Source organism: Callionymus lyra, chromosome 6 (assembly GCF_982586985.1).
Source record: "Callionymus lyra chromosome 6, fCalLyr1.hap1.1, whole genome shotgun sequence".
NCBI lineage: Eukaryota > Metazoa > Chordata > Actinopteri > Syngnathiformes > Callionymidae > Callionymus > Callionymus lyra.
In genome coordinates, this window is record NC_141823.1 from 22,867,475 (window position 1) to 22,889,981 (window position 22,507).

Below are 22,507 nucleotides of genomic sequence, written 5' to 3' on the forward strand. Positions count from 1 at the left end.
TAAACAAGGTTTTCTTAATTCATCAGTAAAACCCCCCAAAATGAAATCCATCTGGTCTTCATCAGTGCTTGTTTGTAATGTTTACTTTCTTCTTCCATTCATGGATTCAATTTTGACTCTGCTCTTGATTCTGAAAATGGCTTAACAGTATTACAATGTAGTACCTTATTCTAAAACGTTCTACTTCATGCATGCTCAGCCCTCTACAGGCTATCATTACGGGTCCCGATGAAACCTTAGAGACGGCCTGTAGAGGGCTGAGCATACGTTTGTAGTGTGTAAAAGTATCTGTAACTGGGGTGTTTTATGTGCAAAACAATAATTCAATAACTCAACTATTGAGTCTTAAATTGCATTACTGTTTAAATACTAATTTTGTAACAAAAACATACCTAACTAGAATATAAAACTTTATTTACTTGGTGAAAGTAAGATTCTAGGATCAGGAAAATCATCCTGAGGATCATTTAAATGTTTAAATAACTGCCAAAATACTTCAACTTATAGACGTTTAAAATACGACTAGTAAATGTGGCAGCATTTCAAGAATCATTTGTACGAGAAATGATCCGAAACCAATAAAGATTGCACTTGTGTGAGCATTAAAAATTGTTTGGAAATAAAAAAGTCATTACACTCAACTGGCATCAATTTGATTGTTTGTGTGTCGATCACCTTTTTGTGTCTAAACTATACACTGTATGTGTGTAAACAAATTAAAGTATCAAGATGTTTTCCGCACAAATTTAATTTTGAACTTCAGTAAAACTGTTCTCAATTGTGGTGCTTTAATAATGTAAATGAAGATTTTCTATTAAAACGATGAGGAAACATATGTATTTTAGACCAAACACACTTCCTCGAGGTCGAGTGGGTGAGGCAGAGTATTGCTGTGCCTCACCTGCTGCACATTGTTGTATGATGTGAAGAAACCCTTTTCCCACACACACATCAAATAGATCTTCAAAGAGTGTAGAGAGTCACGATGTATAACAAATAGTTGGTTTAATGCTGAGGAACAGCAACAGATACACATTATTAACCCAGTTTCTGATTGGTTCGCAGGCACAACTGTACAGAGACTCACATGGAATTTATGCTTGATCACCACACACTCAAATTCAGCACATTTTACCAATTAAAAAGTCAATGTGTATGTTCTCTTTTAACTCAAATCAATCTTTAACACCTATCAGTAAAATATTAAGATTTATTTATTTATTTGTTTATAGTATGGTCGCTAGTGTAGCCTACTTGCCAGTCGAACTAACATCAGATCTACATTAATTTATTTAGAGACAAAAACATTTCCTCAGGGGCCACGTTTTATACAAAGTGTCAGATCTAAGGGGCCGTCAAGCAAAAAAGGAGAGAAAGTTGCGCAATAAACTCATGCTAAATATGTTCAAATTATTACTTTAGAAAACTTTTTTAATCTCATGGAGAAGCACTTTCCCAAATACATTTTTCTTGTTTACCCAGCCCTGGTGTTGAACTCGGCAGCCTGGAGCAGGATAGTCTGAAGCTGAGACTCGTGAGAGAGACTTATATCCTCACCTAAGTCACAATTCCATTCGCTTTCTCGACCTGCAGAAGTAAATGTGGCGCAGAAGTTTGAAGATCAAAGTTAAAGCAACAACACTCAAGTTTTTAAACATGATTTCTGGCTTCATTTTATCTCCCTGATAAATTGTAAAAGTCTTAAGTGTTCTATTAAATCAGTCAATTAATCAATATGTGTTGCTGTTTTAAAACATATATAAACAAAGGTCAAATTGGGATTCATTAAAGTCATAGTTTACGGAAAATTCAAATTTGGGATTATTTTCAGAATGACCGGACAAAAGTGTGTGATCATTTTAATGTAGTAAAAAGACACTTAAAAACATCCAATATCCTCATGGTGTTTGTCTGTAACGTCCATCTTGTATCAAAGACGAAGACAACTGAGCTCCAGACGCTACATTAAAATGAACAAACATTTTTGCCTATAACTCTAAAAAGGAACAGATTACTCTGAAAATAATCCCAACCCTTTGTCGACATGGGGGTGAGAAGAAAATGAGTGAAATTTGGAGAACTTTAAGAAGTGCTCTTGATACTGAAAATGGCTTAACTGTATTACAATGTAGTACCTTATTCTAAACTCTTCTACTTCATGCATGCTCAGCCCTCTACAGGCTATCATTAAGGGTCAAGTCTCGATGAAAACCTTAGAGACAGCCTGAAGAGGGCAGAGCACACGTGTGTAGTGTGTAAAAGTAACTGTAACTTGGGTGCACTTTAAGAAGTGTATGACCACAAGAGGGCGCTGGTCAGTATGAACAGCGTCACCTGCATCACCACACATCTTCTAGTGTTACCCACAACAGAAGAGTGGAACCACAACAACACACCAGATCTGACTCACACGCAGCTGTGACCATGTTTAATGCTGGCATGGCTCTGTGTTACACTGATGTCGAGGGCATCGTTAAAGAGGAAACCACATGGCTTTGAAAAATAAACTTTATTTTGATTATCAAACAAGTGGATCATGTGAAGAGGAAATTAAATCTGCTGGGTTTTTTTGATAAAAACCAAACCTAAGTTCTCTTTGTTTTGATCATGTGGTGTTGGACGAAGGATCAAGTGGATACTTTAAGTGTTCATGAGATGTGTTTGTTAAAGATGGGTCTGTTTGCATCGACCCAGCTCCGGCGGTTAAGCCCGGTCGATCACTGGGAATGATTATCGGACTTGAAACGGGATTAAAGAGGCGAGAGCAGAAACAGATTGACTCGTCCCTGCTGTGACGCGGAGAAGAAAACAGTCATAAAAAAAAAAAGCCGGAGAGGCCGAGGGAGTGGAGAGGTCAACACCAGAACAGACTCTTGTAGCAATTAGAGCTTGCGTGAGCAAACAGAACATCGGCTGCAGAACGACTCGTGACGATGAGCAGAACCAGCCGAGGACTTGAAGGCCGAGTCGAGCTGCCATGTTGGAAGTTCAACCATCACGAGCACATTATCACCATCACTTCAAAACTTTATCTTCTGGCTTCTCTGTTCATTGTATGAGCGGAAGTGATACCCCTGACAGGTGAGGGAGGAGCCTCCGTGGACCATGATGTTTGCAGATGACGTGGTCATCTGTGGACCAGACACTGAAGAGGTAAGTGAGAGAAAGGAAGTCAGTTAAGAGGACAGGAAACAGGTGTTAAAATGCGTAAAGCTAATTTATTTTGAGCTAATATGTGAAGCATTATTAAGCAATAGTTGGTTCAATATAAGCATTTTTAATATATTTAATTTCAAATTCATTTTTTATTATTATTAAAATGATGATAGCCTTTTATTTATTATTTAATCCTGATTGAAAAAGGCGATATGACCAAGGCTAGCTGCAACAACACTATTGTCCGGCGCCATTTAAATCTCCCCCTCTAACCACTCTTCAGGAAAGTTGCAGGCTTTGTTGTTTATTATGACTGGTTCATGTTCCCCTCACAACCAAAATACTTTGTTTTCAGGCCAAGTCTAGTATATTAAAGCATATTGTGACTTAAGTAAAAGGAAAAATTACTTATTTAGGTAATTTACATGAACATGAACAGATGATTACACTTTTTTTTATTGAATATCACATCATATAGCTCTAATTTAAAGGTCTTTTCATCTTATATTAGAAAGGCGCTATATAAATAGAGATTATTATTATTATTATTATATTAAGGGAGATTTTTTTCAGTTTTCTCATCAGGAGTGACTCAGAGGACAAGAAAAAGGGAGTCTCAGAGGAAGAGTTCAGGTGGAGGAGGCGAAGGAAGGGGACAATGGAGAGGAGGGACTAAAGAAGGACAAAGAATTCCGAGCAGGATCGTCCGGTTGAGGACAAAAAGTATTCGCCATAAAAAACAAATAAATCTATTTAACCTTTGATCAATTGCGAACGCATTTATTTGCCGAAACAGACGAGCAGAAGTGACACAAACGGCCTCAGATAAAGGGAAACTGCTCACTGACTGTTTGGAATCGCTTTAATGAAAAATAAATCTTGCGAGAAGGAAAACGGAGCCGTCGACGGAGAGTTCAAAGATAAAAGCAGCAAAGACGCCTCTAACTGAAACCAGATGAAACTGACGCTTGTTCCCACCAGAGAGGAACAAGTGTGTTACCTCGAGGTAACACAACCATCGTCACCAGCCGTCGATGAAGTTCGCACGAATATAAATAAGTGTTTCGCTTCGAATTTAACAAAACCGCCAAATACTCCAGGGGACTTGAACCCATCACATCCCAGATGGTGTCAGGCTGTTTAAACAAAGAGTTGTTATTAACACAATAGATCACAATATTTGTCTTTCGTCTGGAGCCAAAAACATCTGCTCATTAAAGGTGAAATAATGGATTTAAACAAAGGTGTGTCTTAAACTAAATCCGATTAACTTCAAATCCAAGTTTTATTACATTAGTATAAGACCAGAACAATGATAATATGAACTCCCTTAAACACTAAAAAAAAGTAATAGAAGTCAATCGTTCAAAAACAATACAGAAAACAAACAAAAGATTTATTGATATTTCTTGCTTTCATTATTTCTTAAAAGCTGCTTTTCCAGAATTCTAAAAGTACCAGCGAGTGACGGTTGTTAGCTCGGACTGTTAGCATTACCCAACCAGAGGTGCATGCTAGCAGTTAGCACATACACACTTGAATTGGCATAAATGTATTTAATGTGTCAGATCTTGCACAAATTATTTTATATATATATATATATATATATATATATATATATATATATACATATATTCTGCTCCTGAGTTGTTGAACTTGAAGTGAAGTTTATAAACTTCCCATTAGGGGCCCCGTTCTGATCATTTAAAATGTTTTTTGTTGTTTTTTTTAAGAATCAAGTGGTTCAATGTAGTTAGTTTAAAAAAAAAGTTGTAGGTTAAAATGATTTTAAGAATCAGTTAGTTTAAAATATGTATTATTATTATTATTTTTGGAATATTAATGAACTAACATTTTCTCTTCTTTTGTTAAAGACCAAAACATATTTAAAAAAAGTTCTGAACCAATTTAAAAAATATATATTATAGAATAAAATAGTAATATGAATTTAATAAAAAAAGATTTGTCTTTTTTACTATAAATAATTATACAATGTTATGCAGAATAACTATTTTATAGACAAATAATACTAGTTATTGCCACAGGGGCAGTGGAGGGCTTGGGAGGTTGGAGCTGGTAAATCAAGAATTCAATTATAAGGTGAGGATTCTATATGGAACTTTCCAGACATGAAGAAATTGTCGATGTTGTTGGTAAAGTACAAATAAAACCTATTGATTTATATGTGAAATGTCATTGTAACATGCATTATACAGTTAACAACAATTTAATTGACAGTTTTGATACTTTTAAAAGAACATTTTCAAAAGCTCTCGATAATGTAGTGGTTCCATACAACGAGTGTCACTCAAGCAATATAAAGACACAAATCAAGACACGACGCCAGGGCGTAGTTTTCTATGTTAGGCACTTTTTAATTGATTTTATTTCAATCCACAAACACAGATATTATGCCACAAAATAAACCTAATTCAAATATAATCATCTGACTTTCGTTTGCGTTCTTTTGAAGGCAGCAGAAAGAAGTTATTTTCTTAAAGTTAGTGGCAAATCCTTTGTTTATAATTGTCCAAGATGTTAGTGTTACTCGAGACGGAGCTTTCACAACAAACGTGTCGACTCCATCCACGGTCAGTGCTGAACATTTAGTCTTTAGTGCTGCTCTACCTCCAGACCTGCTGAATGTTGGACTACAGTTCAGTAAATAAAGTCGTACAAAGCTATGAAAAATAAAGTCAGTGTAAAGGCACCAGAGACTAGCTCCACAATCATACATCAGCAATCTACACAGAGAGCCGACTCGGGGGGGAAACGACCCTTCCTGGGATCATCAGTCTTCTGCGTCTCCCAATATGAGTGTTTAGACATCCAGAGACTGTCAGATCACCGATCCTGCGAGACTCATGTCGAGGTCCACAGATTAGTCAGTCTATTTCCGCCCTGAGCAACTCAATAAACACCTTTATTTCAACTTGGCCTGCCAAGTCTCGCCGCTAGAGGGCGCGCTCGCCTCAACAAAACACGATCAGCCACGGCAAACTGAAGGACACAGCAAAGAGTTCAACCTGCTCGACCTCTAACCTCACACGACTCTAGCAATGACGGGTTTTTTATGGATAAAATCTTTGGAGATGACAAATCAAATGAAACCTTTTGCCTGAAAAGTCACAATCCTGGTCCTTCTTTTCCATCTCATCGACTCACATTCAAATATTACCTTCACGGTTCACGTCCTCACAACATTCTACCTCAGCCCCCCCACGACAAGAAATCATTCCACACGCGTGTTTATAACTTTCCATTGGAGTGCGTCGTCATACTTAAATACAGACATCATAACGGGTTTTTAAAAACGTGGAGACAAACGTCCCGGAGTAAAAATAATTTATCCTGAGTGACACACTGATGATCTCGCAGAGGTTGAGAAGATGATGGGTTTCGATGGTCAGCAGGTGGCGCTCTGTGTTCATCGGTGGGGAAGGATTCAGCCCAAGAACTCCTGCCTCATGCGGATGATTTGTAACAAGGCCGCCTGGACGTCCTCGTCCATGTGACCCTGGAAGTCGAGAGTGAGGATCCATGTTTTGAACGTAAATAAACCGACGACAAACTCACCTGAGCTGCGCTGAGGAGATGAGTCCGATAGATGGAGATCACCTCCCGGTGTTGCTTATCAGCATCCTGAAATCAAATAACACGATTGTCGTACGGTACGGTGTTGTGCGTCCGTGTGTGTGTGTGTTTCGACTCACAGCCAGCTGCTGCTGGAGGCTCTTGATCTGTGCGAGGAGGGTGTCGATGTGCTGCGTCTGACCCTTGCTGGAGGCGTTGCTGGTGTAGGCCAGCTGAGACAAACCGTTTAACGCCTGCTTCAGCCGCTCCACGTCCGTCAGCAGCTCCGTGATCTAGGAGACGAAGACACGACCCATGCTTCACAACACTTCTGCCATCAACCTTGTTCATTATTTACACTGTCGTAACAAAATACACACACGTTTACAACAGACTTTAACACACACACACACACTAACCTCATAACAATGTATAGTATATATATATATATATTTATATATATATATATATATATAACAATATAAATCTACAATATCAATAATATGCACATTGAAAATGTATAGTATTTTGGTTATTACTTACATTTATTTCTATCTACATTTATCACACTCGCATATCATTTGTTAATTTGTTTATTTTGTTTTTTTTTGTTTATATTTTTGTCTGTTTATGTAATCAATCATTTTATTTATAATTAATTTGACTTTACTTGATTCTTGTCATACATGTGTGTTGTGTGCATCGTAACCTAAAACTGAATCATCTGCACAAAACTGTCCCAACCGTTCAAAGACACTCTTCTACCTTCTTGTCTTTGGCTTCGGTCTGCTGGGCGGACGCCTGGATCCTCTTCTGGAGGACCCGGATGGTGCCGAGCGAGTCGTCGTAGCGCTCCTTCAGCAGAGAGATCTCCTTCTCCACGACGCGTCCCTTCTCCAGGACGGCCTCCTTCTCTCTGCGGGCCTGGCTCTCGCCCTCCCGGGCCTTCGCCGCCTCCTGCTGGGCCTTGTCGCGCTCGCCCGTCTGACCCAGCAGCTTGTTGCCGAGCACGTCCGCCTCCTCCTGCAGCTGCTGCTTCTCCTTCTTCAGCCGGTTCATCTGGTCCTCCTTGTGACGCAGCTCCTCCAGAGCCTGGGTGGCCTGCAGGAGCTCGGACTGCAGGGCGGAGATGTCTTCAGCCCTCTGCCCGTTGTTCTCCTCCTCCTCTCTCAGGGCCATACGCAGCTCCGTGACCTCGGCCTCCAGCGACTCCTTGGCTTTGACGTTCAGCTGCAGGACGGAGGATTTGTCCCGGAGTTCCCCCTGAAGGGAGCTAAACCTCTGGGCCTCCTCCTGCTGAGCCTCCCGGGCTCTCTTGCAGTCGGCCTGGGTCTGCTGCATGGCGTCTTGAAGGGCCTTCAACTCCGTGTCGTAGGTGGAGATCCGAGTCAACTCGGACTTGAGGCGGTCTTGCAGGTTCTGGATCTGAGTGCCGCAGAGACTGTGCTGGTCTTCAAGCTCCATCTTCTGGCTCATGATCTCTTTGAGCTTCTGCTCGAGGTCAGTGAGCTTCAGGGTCAGCCCCTCGTGAAGAACCTTAGACTCCCTCTCCGACTCTTTGTGCTTCTCAAGTGCAGAATCCAGTCGCTGCTGGACGGCTTCCATCTGCACCTTCAGTCCATCCCTCTCTCCTTCACCCGTCTCCCGGGCAGACCTCTCCTTCTGATACTTCTCCTCCATCTCCTTCAGTCTCGCCTCCAGGTGGTCCCGCTGGGAAGTGTGGGAACTCTCCTTCTCCTCCACGGCGGTCAGAGGCATGAACCTGGACTGAATGGCTTCATGGATGGTCTCCAGTTCCTTCTTCTGGGCCTTCAGTTCTAGAGTGAGTCGCTCCGTCTCCTCCTGGGCCGACGTGTACAGGGCCGAGAACTCGTTGGCTCGGTTCTCCGCCTCCACCGCCGCAGCGTTCAGCTTGTCCGTGACGGCCTTGTGCTCACTTACGGTGATGCAGTCACTTTTCATCTCCTGCAGAACTTTCTCCAACCTTTCCTTTAACCTTTCGTTTCCTTCGCTCACGTTCGTGAATTCTTCCAGACGTTCCACTTCCCGGGTCTCCAGCTTCACCTTCTCGGCCTCCAGGTGCTTCAGAGCAGAGCTCAGTTCGGCCGTCTCCTGCATGTGCTGCTCTCTGGAGACGTACTCGTCCTCCAGGCTCCTCTTCAGACTCTGGCTCTGTGTCGTCAGTTTCACGCACTCGCCGTCTCGGTCTTTGCACGTCTTCTCTAAAAGTTCAAGTTTCCTGGTAAGGCCAGTGTTCTGAACCTTCAGGTCTTCTGCTTCTCTTTGGTTCTTGTCTTTGGCTCCTTGAAGGTTCTTTATGTTTTCTTGAAGAGTTTCTCTTTCGGCTTGAAGCTGCTTCACTTGTGCCTCTGCCTTAGTGAATCTCTCACTGACTTTATGCACTTTATCTTTCATGGTCTCCACAACCTCCTCGTAGTCCTCGATGGGTACGAAGTCCACGTCGATCTTTTTGTTGACCTCGTTCAGATGCCTCTCGATCATCTCTCGGTCTGCTTCGCTCTCCTCGAACGCGTCGATCAGCTCCTTGTTCTTCTCCGTCATTTCACGCAGTTTCATGTCCAGCGAGGTGTTTTCCTCCAGAAGCGCCGTCAGTTTCTGTTGGTCTTCTGGAGATCTGGCTCTTCTCTTGGATGAGGGACTATCCAGCTTCTGGTGCAGCTCAGCCACTTCCTTCAGCACTCGGTCGTAGTCTTCCCTCAGCTCTGCCAGCTGCCGTTCCTTTTCGTCCACGGCGTTGGAGAGCAAGTTCTTCATGTTGTCAAACTTCTCCGCCGGAACCGTGTGGCCATGTTTGGTCTTTGCCTCCTTTAGCTCGGTCTCCATGTCCACCAGGGTCTCTGCTAGCTTGTTCCTGTCCGCGGTCAACACGTCCAGCTCCATGTGCAGCTGACCTTCACTGCCCTTGTACTCTTCCAAGGCTTTCTCGCTCTGTTTAAGGCGGTTTCGAACTCGACCCACTTCAGCTGAAGCTCCTTCGTATTTCCCCTTCAGCTCCTGGATCTGTGCTCTGAGCTCTTCCGCCACCTGACCTCCGAAGTGCTCCTTCACTGCCACCACGTGGGCCTGCAACTGCTTCACCTTGCATTCAGAGTCAAGCATCCTCTTCTGGACCTCGCCAAGGGCTTCCTCCAGTTCCTGGATCTGCTGGTCCGCTTGCTTCTGGACCAGGTCTCGACTGTAGGCCAGCTCCTGGCACTCGTGGTTCTTATGAGTCAAGGCCGACTGAAGTCGAGCTGCTTCGTCCTCTGCTGCCTCTTGTCTCCTCCTGACGGTCTCCAGGTCAGAGTGCAGCGCCTCAAGGTCACCGGCAGGTGGACTCCTCTTGAACGGTTTCGATGGGGAGAGTCTCTGATTCTGAAGGAGCCGCACGTCACGACAAAGATCGTCATTAGAGCGTTGACCTGTTGCCTGGGAGTCGCGAGAAAGAGAACTCACCTGTTCACAGTCCAGACTGTAAGCCTGCTTCACCAGAAGGTTCTCCTTCCCTAAATCACAAAAAACTAAATTTAATATGAAGTGAAAAAAGAAAATAGAAAAATGTTAAAACATACCTTTGATGACAGACTGTCCAGAGTAGTCACCCTGTGGGTCCAAAGAAAGATCACTTGAATATTTTGATGTTCATAAGTTCCTCATCACTCGTCAATAAACATAATTTCATTGATTTTTTTGTGTATTTATTGGAGATTTGAACTTCATGTTGTGACAGCCTGAACAGTAATGTAGGGCAATCTGAAGTGAAAGGTGTGTATAAGCATGAACCTGGCAATACAATACGTACCACGATGCAGGGGTCACAGTACAATATATTGTGATACATTTAGATACTGTAGGAACAAGGATATATATTTCTATTCCCGGAGTACTTGACTCTGGCGTTGCAGAATTTACCGACTGCATGACTCAAATTCTTTGGTTTTAAACACATTTTATTGAACCATAAACTAGAAAAGAACTATGTTCAAAAACACATTTGAAAACAATTGATAACATGTTTCAATAATATCACGATATATTGCCATACATATATTGCTAAACACTCCTATTACTCACCACTGTGCTTTTGAGCTGCACTTTAACCGTCTCCTGTCCTCGTCCTCCTTCCTCTCTCTCTTTAGCACTGACCAACACCCTCAACTCCTCCTTCTAATTTGAAAAACACAAGTGAATTTTAAGGTTAGTCTGTATGTGAAATAACAAATACAATGAGCAGCAGAATCAACTTTGAAAATCATAATCACCTCTTTCTGTCTTTCCTCAACATTCAACTTTTCCTGTAAAATAAAAGCAATAAAAAAATATGAAGGGAACTTTCGTGCTGTGAATCTACAGATGACATGATGTTGACAATATTATTCAAAACAGACGCACAAATGAATGTACATTCTTAATCTTAAGAAGACATTCATACATCTTAATACCGATTCAACCCACTGCTTTTAAAAAGTGTAATTTAAAAAGTACTCACTTGTGTGAGCTGTTGTTGTAGCCCGGTGACCTTTTCCACGAGCGCTCGTTGGTCTTGCTGGAACTTTCTTAGAGTTTCCTCCAGGGTGTCGTTCTTCCGCTCCAGTTCCTTCAATCCCGCAAAAACAACAAAATACAATAAGGACCACAATATGCTTGTCCTTTACAGTTCATCATCCATAAGCCGCGAGTAGTATACTCTGATGGCAGTAGGCTGTGACGTAACACAACTGAACCGTCAGGAGCAGTCAGTGTGAGTCTTACACAAATCAATCTAACATCTGAACTAAGGAACTCCTGAATAACAGTGAAATTACAAAATGAATACTTTCTTAAAGAGCTTCCACATTTCAGTAAAAAATACTTTACTTCAGTTCCTTCACTCGAGAGAAGACATTCTTTACTTTTTCTGTTCTTGTTTCAAATTGCCAGTATCTGTTTAGATATATTACAGTTAATCTAAGTTCAAGATCAATTTTTCATTGTTACTCGATTATATTTATAACATGATATCTATAGATTTGTCGTGGATAAATTGTGATTTCATTTATTTTATGGATATCAAATCTAATTGAATGACTCACATGTATAATTGCTTCTTTCCAGCTCGCCTCTGCCGCCTCTGATCTTTCCATTGACTATAAAGAAAGAATATAAAGCATGGTCACCATAAAATACACCGTATCCAGTGTAATACTTCGAACACTTGCTAGGTGGCAGTCAAGTGCAAGTCTGAACACTACTATGGTTTTGAAAAGATAATTTAAGAGGCAGGATTGTCTCAAATAATATGAATCTGGGCTATTAAAATACATGAGTTGAGAAGTGAATACTCGATAAGGATGTACTTTATCACTTCTAAAAATAATTCCATTTTAATTGCATGTGCACTATTTTCAAAGGTCACATTAAATTGAAAAAAATAAAGACGCATGATAACCTTTCGCTTCCAGTGTTCCTTCTTGGCAGCTTCCTTTTCTGTAATGAAAATATCCTCCATCAATCAAACCATTTTAAATACAGAGCACAAAACAATACTTTAATCAAGTCATAAATACAGGAACAACAGGAGAGTAAACATTGAGGCTGATACCTGTAAATAACATTTAAAGCTCCTCATCTTACAATGACTTTTCTACACATGTAATTACTATGATAATGTTCATGCTGCCATCATGTTTACCCGGCAGCCTGCTGCGAGCAGCTGCACTTTCACATGGTCATTTTCCTTACACAGCAGCAAGAATCAAAATAATCTCCATCCTACGCTGCAAACATAAGCGTTGAGCATGAATCACGACTGATACGGTGTCGAACATTGTTGTTAGTCGTTCATTTGTTGGGGACCATGTGTGAAACTATTTCTATATTGTACCGTTTCTACACTGGAAATCTGTTCATTTATCACGAGTCTGAAAGGGTTTTGGAAAATGACAGAGTCAAGACAGAGCTGTAAACAGCATCTTGTGCAGCCGCGAGCAACAGTTACTTTTGTTTAGTCTCAAGTCTAACTGAGACGGCTCTGCATTGGCAAGCACCTGTCCTGCCTACAACATTACCATGACAACACATAACATACACCAAAATGTTCTTTGCTTGTATGAACCAAGGTAAGTGCACAAAGCTTTAAGTAATATCTAACATCTTTAATCGAGGCTAATGATTTCATGCGTTGGCTCGGCGAGGTCCTAGTCTGTGAGTCCAGCGCTGAAGTGGTTTCTTTCAAGTTTTTATGAAGACATAATAAACGGATAAAATCTATTCCTGCTCCTGGCCTTCTCTTCAAACTGTAAAACCATTTCTGCATCCTGGCTTTCTGGTCCTCTGGTGCAGCAGAAGACATTCTGGACACACAGACCGTGAACCCTAACAACCTGGTGACCCCGACGTGATGTTCCGGAGGACAGCAGAGTGATTAACTGACGACCTATCAGGGCCGGGTCTAGACAGGCATGTATGAGGGGGCAGCCACAAATCTTGAGGGGGCATTGTGCTGTTACTTACTTACTTACTTACATGTAAGTTTGAGGGGGCACAACATTTATTTGAGGGGGCCAGGCCCCCGCTTGCCCCTGCCTAGACCCGGCCCTGCGACCTATAGAGGTTGATGTGATTTGACTACATTTGGACCCAAACTGAAGGTAAGCAGACACCTCTGGAATACATTCTGAACATTTAGATAGTGATACTGTTAACTCTAACTTCATCAGTGTCTTTACTAAACACTTCAAACACATTCTGTCACATTCTGCTGTGTTGTTTTTGGCCACTAAACAGGGGGATTTGTATCTGTGACTGTCTATGGACAGGTTGGTTTGAGGCTGCAGAGGGTATGAGCCGTGAGCTAAACGTGATCACTTAGAATAGCACCGTCGTTATTCTTTTTGTTTGACAAATCTGATGGTTGACAGTCAACCCACCTCTGCTGGCCAGGTCCAGATAACTCTTCACCATCGCGACGAGCTCTTGGTTCTTGCTCAGGCGGGCATAATAGAAGGCGTCATGACCCAGACCGTCGATTGCCTTCACGTCCACGCCGCTCCTCAACAACACCTCCACTGCCTCCTTACAGCCGTACTCGCATCCAAGAATCATGGCGGTCCTTAAATTAGAAACACAACACAATGATACCGACCTGAGACTAAATCACAGCCAGTAAGATAATAATTCTATTGAACAGATGAATAATAATGAACAGATTTTTATCATATCAGATTTTATTAAAGAAGTGTTAAAGTCATTGTTAGGAGGAGCTAAGAAAACGTATCTCACTTGTTCTGTTTGTCTCTGATGGTGATGTCGGCTCCGAGCTCCAGCAGGAGCTGGCAGATGCGAGGATGACACATCTGGGTAGCGAGAACAATTGGTGTCCGGCCGTCCTGCAGAACATCCACAGATTAAATGTTAAGTGTGTCACCTGTGCACTTAATCACAAGGCTTTGAAAGTTGGAGCCAATATCCCTTTTAAACTCAACAATATTAAAAAAATGTATTTGAAGACGACGTGAAGTCAATGTTAGACGGAAGTAAACTTCTTACAAAATCAGTGGCGTTGACTGACGCCCCGCTGTCACAGAGAAGCTTCACGTTGGACGGACATCCTCCCATGACTGTTGAGACCAGAGAAAGAAACGACGTCCTTATTACAAAGTCATATTATATAACTGAAGCAATGAACCCTATAAAACTATTTATGTTTTGATATAATCAAGCTCTGCATCAGGTTTAGGCATGAATTCTTCTTTTTTTTACATAGAGGGTTTGTTTAAAATACTTCTGGGAGAGGCAAGAAAGAAAACAAGAACAAGGTGCAGCAGAATTGTGGTCAAAGGAAGTTGATTTGTATCGTACATTTGAAGCTGCTTACTTATCAGAACAGGGTAAAATGGACAAAAAGGAGTTTTATATACAAAAGTCTCTCATTCCTTTTTATGGTTATGTAAGTAGTAGTAAAATAAGAATAAAAAAAAAGAATTATCAAGAAAATGAAAATTAAACCTGTAAAAAAAAAAATCCTGCTTCAGAGGAGAAAGAATGAGATACACTGACAAATGAAAACACTCACCAGCGTCATGTAAAGCCGTTCTTCCTTGCAGATCCACATTTCCGACTGGACAGTTGTGCTGATGGTCATAAATAGAGGCTTCAATTACAACAACTGACAAGTACAGACACAAGCATGTATTCCAATAGTAAGGAAGGTCAACAAACCAACAGGGTCACAGTCTTAATTTCCCACATTTTATTATCTTGGAACTCTACATTTATGCAGCATTTATCATGTAGCTATTATGTTAACGGTCCGTACTGTGAGTACATTTTTAGAGGAGCAGTATTTGTGGAGTCAGTTGCCGAGGTGTGGAAGAAAATGTGTCAAAAAAGGTCCTCCTGGTGGAAGGTGAGATGCAGCAGCAGGCGGGTCACATCAGGCCAAGTGACACACTGCTGATCCGTGCGTCTCCAGCGCCCGTCAGAGGATCAGACGTCGGTGACGGAGCGGCACTGGTGTTGAGGCCCTGCTATGACTGCTTGAGAACTCCAACAAGAGGAGGGAGGGAGGCGGGGGGGGTAGTTGCTGGGTAAAGCCTGCCAGCGGGTCCTCATCTGCCCGCCCACTATAAAAACCTGACTCTCTCTAGCAACAAGTACCAAAAATGAGCGGCCCCGATCGGATGTCAAAGTAAACAGGGGGCGGGGCCTCCGCGTGGCCACTGGGGCCAAGGGTTGGGGTAGTAAAGAGTATTGGCATCCTGCTGCTATGTCTGGAGCGATGACGGCACCAGGAATGGATGGCAGGTTTTCAGGAGAGAATACTTGTCAACACCGTAGACAACCCCCTCCCCGCCCCCCGCCACCCCACCAGTAGCTGTGACCTCCATTAGATCACAGCCACATGACGGCAACAATCACATCAGGCCACAATATTGCAGAGATCAGCCTCCATTGTAAACACATAAATCATTTGGATCCCGGTGACTCATCAGGAAGCACCAATGACTGGGCTAGAGTGAGCACAGCTGCCTGGGCCCTTTGGCAACCTTTATTTAAAGGGCTTGAAGGGAAAACACTTTCACTTCCAGTGACTGGGAAGTAGTGCGAAAATATTCGTACACTTAATCATAACAACACCGTATTGATATTTACTATTACAACATGACAATATTCACGGTGTCTGTTCATTTTCATGTTGCCATTAACTTCCGACCACTAAATGGAAGCAGTCGTTCTCTGCTGCTCGAGGAACAATTAGAACCTGAAATTTTGGCATAGGCTGAGGATGAGAGGATACAGTCGACTCCAGCAGCCTTTAAAGCTGATGTTTGGATATACCAAAACCAATCAAAGCAGTTATTACGACACCATGTGGTCTGTAAATTTTGCAACCAGTGTCAATTACTCCTGTATCGTGATAAGCAACGTATTGCCAGATTCGTACCAATACACACCTAACTGGGAATCTGTCTTCTTAAACAATACTTTATATAGACAGGATCATCATTACCCACTAGTTTACTGAAATAGAAAAATATGCAAGTGTAGGAATAAAAACACAAAGACCACTTACGCTTACCTGCAGAAGTTTCTGCACACAAAGAGAATGTCCATTTCTTGATGCGAGGTGAAGCGCATTCTTGCCTGAAACATAGAAAAAGTTGTGAAATAAATAGATTTAGTGATCAACAACTACGCTGCAAGTGGTCAACAACATTAAAAGTTAGAAGCGGGGTGTCAGCTGGGCTGCCCTGATACCATGTTTGATACTCATTTGAATGACACCCGCAGAGCAATAAAATTCAAATAGACATTACATGGCACACTTGTGCTTAAAAATATTTGAGCAGCAAGGTCAGGGCTCACAGTTTCTAACCAGCACTAATCACAGGTATAAAGTTACTGATCCTCGCCGAGTGGCGTTTCATTGGATTGCTCCATCAATTTTACTTATGGCGTAAAATATGAACGGAGGTATGCGGGTCTCATTTTGCTTTGACTGGGGATCTTGTATCTTTAGCTCTAATGTGACAGGAACGTTTGACGGCCACAGGCACATGTCCTTGTTGTTTACATGTTATAGTTGATTCGAATGACCAGTTTTTTTATTAAGTTTTATAGACCAAAACATTAACATAAACAAAAAGTAATATGTATATTTTGCTTTTTTTCCCCCACATACTCCACAAATAGTGCAATAAATCAATAGCACATAGTAAACAACACCACAAATCGAAGAAAACAACAGTTTGTGGTTAAAGGTTTTTTCCGTTGTTTACTATAGAAAATGCCAAATGTTCTGTTACTGCAGCTGCGAAGATGCCGGGTTATACATTTACTGGAATAACGACTCCGAAGTCATCAGATCTATTTAATTTTGATCAAATAAATGTAGCAAACCGATGCACTTACTCTGTAAATAACTGGGGTGCTGAAATTGTAATTGTAAAGTCAAGCGTGTCAAGCAAAGACATGTTTTAAATAGAAGGTGGATCCTAAAATAATCTCTGTGGACAGAGAACTTTCCTACGAATCCAATCCAAGCTAAGCTGTGCAGAAAACTTAGTTAAAAAAAAAAGAATAAAATATTATCAACATGCTTTAATTAATAATAATAATCTCCCAAAACACATTTTGACATCAAAGTTGATTTTCTAATTTAAAACCTAATGCATTTTACTTAAACTCACCGGTGGCATCAGTGGCAGTGATGTCAACACTATGTCCCAGGATGAGGTTAAGACAGTCCAGGTGACCTCGCGTCGCAGCCAGATGAAAGCTGAAAGCCGGTGAGAGAAAAGGTGAGACTAGTACACATCAAAGTAGAAAGGAAGTAGACGGTGAGAAGACGGTAAATTGGGAGCATGACAGCAAATTCAATCATCGCTCACTGAAGTCAGGCAAACACGTGTAGGAAGTGTGAATGTATTTAATCCTCACCAGTCTGACTTCAAAGAAAACTTTTTGCATGTTTGAAGCAAAACATCTTTAATCTAGATAACACATGTGAACCCTCTCAAACAATCAGGGATTTAGCTGAGGGGTACTTGTGCGTAAACTGATCCAAACACGCCGCCCCCAGAGTGACATGAAACTGTTTAGACCCGAGGCCGAGATATCTGCCAAGGAGACAGCGAGGCTGTCACCTCAACACTCAGGCGGGTATTAAAAGCCGTGTTGATGGCAACGAGATGCTGGTTCTCCGAGGAGAAGTGGGGGGTCTTGACCTCTGGGGGGCAAGCGGGCAGACCGGAAGAAGAAACTATTTGACTCCGGGATGTGACGAGTGCAAGTGCTCAGGAGCCAACACTGGGTTTTTGAGAAATGACTTACAAAAGTGTGTGGTGTATATTTAAGCAGTTACAGGAGTTTTTTGTTTCAAGAGTAGTAAACAATAAATTAAACCTCAGCAATAGGTAAATACAATACATAGGATATTACAGGGGTCGGGAACCTATGGCTCGCAAGCCAGGTGTGGCTCTTTTGATGATTGCATCTGGCTCGCAGAAAATAACATAAAACAAAACATAAAATATTATCACTTGTTTCAGGGGTGGGCAATACGTCGATCGCGATCGACCGGTTGAGCTGTTGCGAGTAGATCGCGTGATTTAATAAAATATGATATAAGAAAATAGTAAAGAGAGCTCTGATTGGCTGCTGTGCATGTCAATCAAATGGTTATTGTGCCGATTGGTTGAAAATTTGATTGACATGCACAGCAGCCAATCAGAGCTCCTGCCTCTTCCACTGAACGCACGGAAAAGATCATATGAATCGAGAATAAAAAGAGCAAAACGTGCGACAGTCAATTTACGCAATTCAGAAAAACGATATAGAATTATAAGCTTGTTTTTTTTTAATAATATATCGAACAAAATAATGCGCGTTTGATCGCTTCAGGTTCTTCTCTACGAGAGTCACAGAAACATGACGTCAGGTCCATCAAAGTTAAGCTGCAGGTTTCAATGAAAGCGCAACAAATGCTGGTTTTCCTTTTGTGATCGCGTCCTTAAAACACACTTGCATTAATACAACATCACATGATGACTATTTGTAAATTACTTCTCACGAATATAATAAGAATACGCTCAAACCCAAACACATTAAACAGGTGCAGGTGAGCCACACATTCTAATGACGTCAGAGACGATCAGACAAAGCGATGATGATGTGAAGTTACTGATGAACAGTTTTATTCTCGTTAAACTTCATCTGAAATTTAATTAATCCACTTGTGTGATTCATATCAGACATGTTTAAAATTAACAAATATAAACTGTTAGTTTGAATTCATGTTTTCATTTGTTTTTGTTTTTTCATGATCACAGAAATGGAGAAATTTTAGTCTTGTGCTTCATTTAAATATGATGGACATATTGAAATGGAGGCATGGAAAGGGATGAACCCGTCTGAATTCTTTGTTGATTTTGATGAACAAAGGAAAAAGGGCTTGAATTCGTGTCAAGCACAGATTCTTACATCTGAATATTATTTATATGGCTCTCACTGAAATAAATTTCCAAATATTTTGCTTTCATGGCTCTCTGAGTCAAAAAGGTTCCCGACCCCTGGGATATTATGATGCAGTACGAACAAAGATATATTCAGAATTTATAGACCACATGACTCTTGACAGAGTAATATATATGTCAAAACATCAGCTTTAAAATCTGCTGGAGTGGACTGTATCCTCTCATCCACAGTCATCGCCAGAATATCAAGGGATTTCATTGTTCTTCAGCTGCGGAGGATGTGATGATTGCTGCCATCTAGCAGCCGGAGGTTTAATTGCAACACAAATTATTGTGAATATTTGCAGGTTAAAAAAGGAATCTAATACTTTTCTTTTACACACACTTTATTTGTACAAAATAAGTAGGATAATAATGAAATAATATTTGAATTATTATTGTCTTTGAATACAGTATCGATATTTAATTGGATCTCGCATCACTAACTCAGGATAAGTCAGGCCACGTCCATGTTTGGTTCTCCTCATCATTCAACTGCAGTGAAGCCTTCATTTATTCCAGACAATCCAAATAACAAGTCATTAAGTGTCTGACCATCAAATGTGTCATCATATGAATTAGATTTGCCACTAAGCCTTTAAACCACATTGAAATAGCAGGTGTGAGTGTGTCTCGGTGGACCTCACATTGACACTGTTTACACAGCTGGAAAACACACTTTAACAGTCGGACAAATTAATTAGCTCGACACAGAAACAGTAATCCAGGACATGGACCATTATACACTCCAGAGGTCCTTGAAAACATGGGGATTGTCAGTCAACATTCTTAAGCTCTTTCAGTGGCCACAGCACATGCTCCTGCGTGCACGTGTGTGGCCCACTGAACTATATCTAGAATGTCTAAGTTGTAATTGTAGTTGATGCTTTGTTTTGGACACACCAAAGTAAATCACTATCATCTGAGATGAGTCAAGTTAGAAAATGTGGAAAATGTAATTGCAGTCGTGTTCACTCTCTAGTTTTTGCAGTCAGACCTGAGCAACATGTAGGCTTTTGTCTTTATACATGCGGCCCTGATGAGGTCAGAGTTCACCTTTAAAATTGATCCAACTGAAATTATTCATAATAATAGAATACATTTTTCATTCATCACTAGTGAAAATTTAAAAAGTTTTAAATACATTTGTTTTTCTATGCATTTTTGTCAGACACAGTTGTTGTTTTTTTTATCATATTTACTTGTATTCCTTTAAATTTTAAGTATTCCATAAATTTCCTTTAAACCTGAATATATATATACATATATATACACTTGATAAACCTTTGTAAAATCTAAAAAGAAAATATATATTTGTCATAGAAAGGCCATTTTATATCATCACTCTTTCTTTTGGCATGATTTCCCCTTAATAAACAGTATTCCTTCTCACATCAATACAAGTGTTTTTTCTGGAATAAATTCAAATTAAATCGTGAGGATTTTTATTTATAGTAAAACTTAAGTTCAGAAAAACATCACTCTTGAGCTGACCCCAGAAATACTCTACAGCTGGACTGCAGTTTTTGACTAAACACTGAATTCGTGAGAATCCGATCCGAAGTTAGCAGGGAGTTATTTCCTGTGTCGACTATCCAAACAGCCAGTGGCCGGTGTGGTCATTTCTCCAGCTAACATGAATCTCATACTGACTGAAGCTGTAAGTTTCACCAGAAAAAAGCTGGGCGAAAATAAAATGGCCATAACTATTGACATTTTGATTGATTGTTTTTCCAGGGACAGACGGACAAATATTGCATTCATATCATTGTGGGAGGTACGGTTTAAATCCTTTTTTAATTAAGAGTGATCTCATTCCTGAGAAATTCTTATCACCACACACTGTGTTGAACAGAGGAGTCTGAGCTGGGAGGACTTTGACAGAGTTTGTTTTTGTACTGTGCTTTTCTCCCCAAGAGATTCTTATGTTGGGCTGCAAGTATGTGGCAAATGTACAGCAAGTAGTGGTGTTTGAAATCATACTCACGCAGATCGCCCTTCAACGTCTAGCTTGGTGGGGATGATTCCTTTCTTACTGAGGACAGCAGCCACCTTGTCAACCTCGCCACGTTCCACAGCCTTCATCAGCCGGTCGTCATATTTGTTCCAATCAGTGTTCTGTAAACAATACGAGAAAGCCATCAGACGTATTGGCAAATATAGACAGATAGTATTGTACTTTCCAAGTAGTACAGTAAGTACTTTAAATACCAGCATTAAATACATGCAACAAAAACAAAGTCATGCCCTGACAGGAAACAAACTCTCACAAACCGTAAAACAAAGAAATACCTACAAAGTGCATTGAAGTGCATTTCAGCCAGCGGCTCATCTTGGGTGAGTGCAGCTGGTCCTTGCACCTCGCTACCGAAAACGACGCCAGTGTTGCGGTTTCGAAAAAAACTAGTTAAGAGAAAAAAAGTGCAAGGAAAAAAAAAAAAACGGCTCCTCAGTGTCTCAGATGACTCAACCAGTGAGTATCAAAACATAAGAAGAATGTGTTGCAGCGGTCCTCGAAGGCTCAGCCTCGGGAGTTTTTTTAAACACGAGGTGGACTTAACGGTGATTTCTTTACATTCCTTTTTCGCTTTTACAGGCTCTACCTGTCGAATCTTAAACTGCACAGCAGTTCAGATGAAAATTTAAGGGAAAAAGGAAAAGTAAAAGAGGGAGGAAGGAGTGGAGGTGGAGAAGCAGTAGGGCCAGCCCTGCCAGCCCTGGGACCTGCCCTGGCCGGCAACTGCAACTCCTCCTCGGGGGGTGAAGTCAGCTCAGCCTGGCTTCTTCTGGGCTCCTCTGGATGTCTTCCCCTTGACGGCTAGAATCTTAAACCATCGGTTCCAGTCAGCAGTGTCTTCTTCTTCTTCTTCCAGAGTTGGGTCTGAAATATCCTGCTGACTTGGAGCAGTGAGGTGCTCAGTCTTTTCTATAAGTGCTCTCTGGCTCCTTCACCCCACCAAATGGCAAGGTCAGTGAGACTCTGTGGGGTAAATATGTGAGCTCCCCCTGGTTTAAAATATCACCCCCCCCCCCCGCCCCCACCACCCTCCCGGCAAACAGCAGCAGTGCGGACAGCCCTGCAGACTGGTTACCTCTTTATTTTTTGACCCCCAAACCTTCTGTAGTGACTAAAAGGAAGACAGGGCTAAGAATACATTCTGTACATTACTGCAGGATGAGTAATGGCTCTAGTGGTCATTAGCAGTGCCAGCATGAAACAAGGCCAGCGAAAGAGACCTCGCTGCTCCCCGACATGCTCCCTGCTTGTCTCCATCTCAAAGTAT

At 41.4% G+C, this 22,507-nt stretch overlaps 1 protein-coding gene across 4 annotated transcripts in view; it reads right to left on the bottom strand.

The window, feature by feature from the left end:
* Positions 1-5,768: 5,768 nt before the first annotated feature.
* The window catches only part of uacab (uveal autoantigen with coiled-coil domains and ankyrin repeats b), a 28,045-nt gene continuing 11,306 nt past the window's right edge, over positions 5,769-22,507 (bottom strand). Inside the window, exons 1-19 of one of the 4 annotated variants that reach the window (XM_087794310.1) lie at positions 21,520-22,206; positions 21,211-21,341; positions 17,400-17,488; positions 16,289-16,353; positions 14,783-14,840; positions 14,257-14,327; positions 13,990-14,096; positions 13,638-13,819; positions 12,158-12,195; positions 11,802-11,855; positions 11,219-11,326; positions 10,992-11,024; positions 10,804-10,896; positions 10,302-10,332; positions 10,186-10,235; positions 7,495-10,104; positions 6,870-7,022; positions 6,733-6,798; positions 5,769-6,673 (exon numbers count right to left, since the gene is read on the bottom strand). In XM_087794310.1, coding sequence (XP_087650436.1) covers positions 6,602-6,673; positions 6,733-6,798; positions 6,870-7,022; positions 7,495-10,104; positions 10,186-10,235; positions 10,302-10,332; positions 10,804-10,896; positions 10,992-11,024; positions 11,219-11,326; positions 11,802-11,855; positions 12,158-12,195; positions 13,638-13,819; positions 13,990-14,096; positions 14,257-14,327; positions 14,783-14,840; positions 16,289-16,353; positions 17,400-17,488; positions 21,211-21,341; positions 21,520-21,555 — 4,047 coding nt within the window. In that variant the 5' untranslated portion in view covers positions 21,556-22,206 and the 3' untranslated portion in view covers positions 5,769-6,601. Of the gene's footprint in view, positions 6,674-6,732; positions 6,799-6,869; positions 7,023-7,494; positions 10,236-10,301; positions 10,333-10,803; positions 10,897-10,991; positions 11,025-11,218; positions 11,327-11,801; positions 11,856-12,157; positions 12,196-13,637; positions 13,820-13,989; positions 14,097-14,256; positions 14,328-14,782; positions 14,841-16,288; positions 16,354-17,399; positions 17,489-21,210; positions 21,342-21,519; positions 22,207-22,507 lie in introns of those variants that run through there. The other 3 variants (XM_087794309.1, XM_087794312.1, XM_087794311.1) reach the window with 3 other exon arrangements.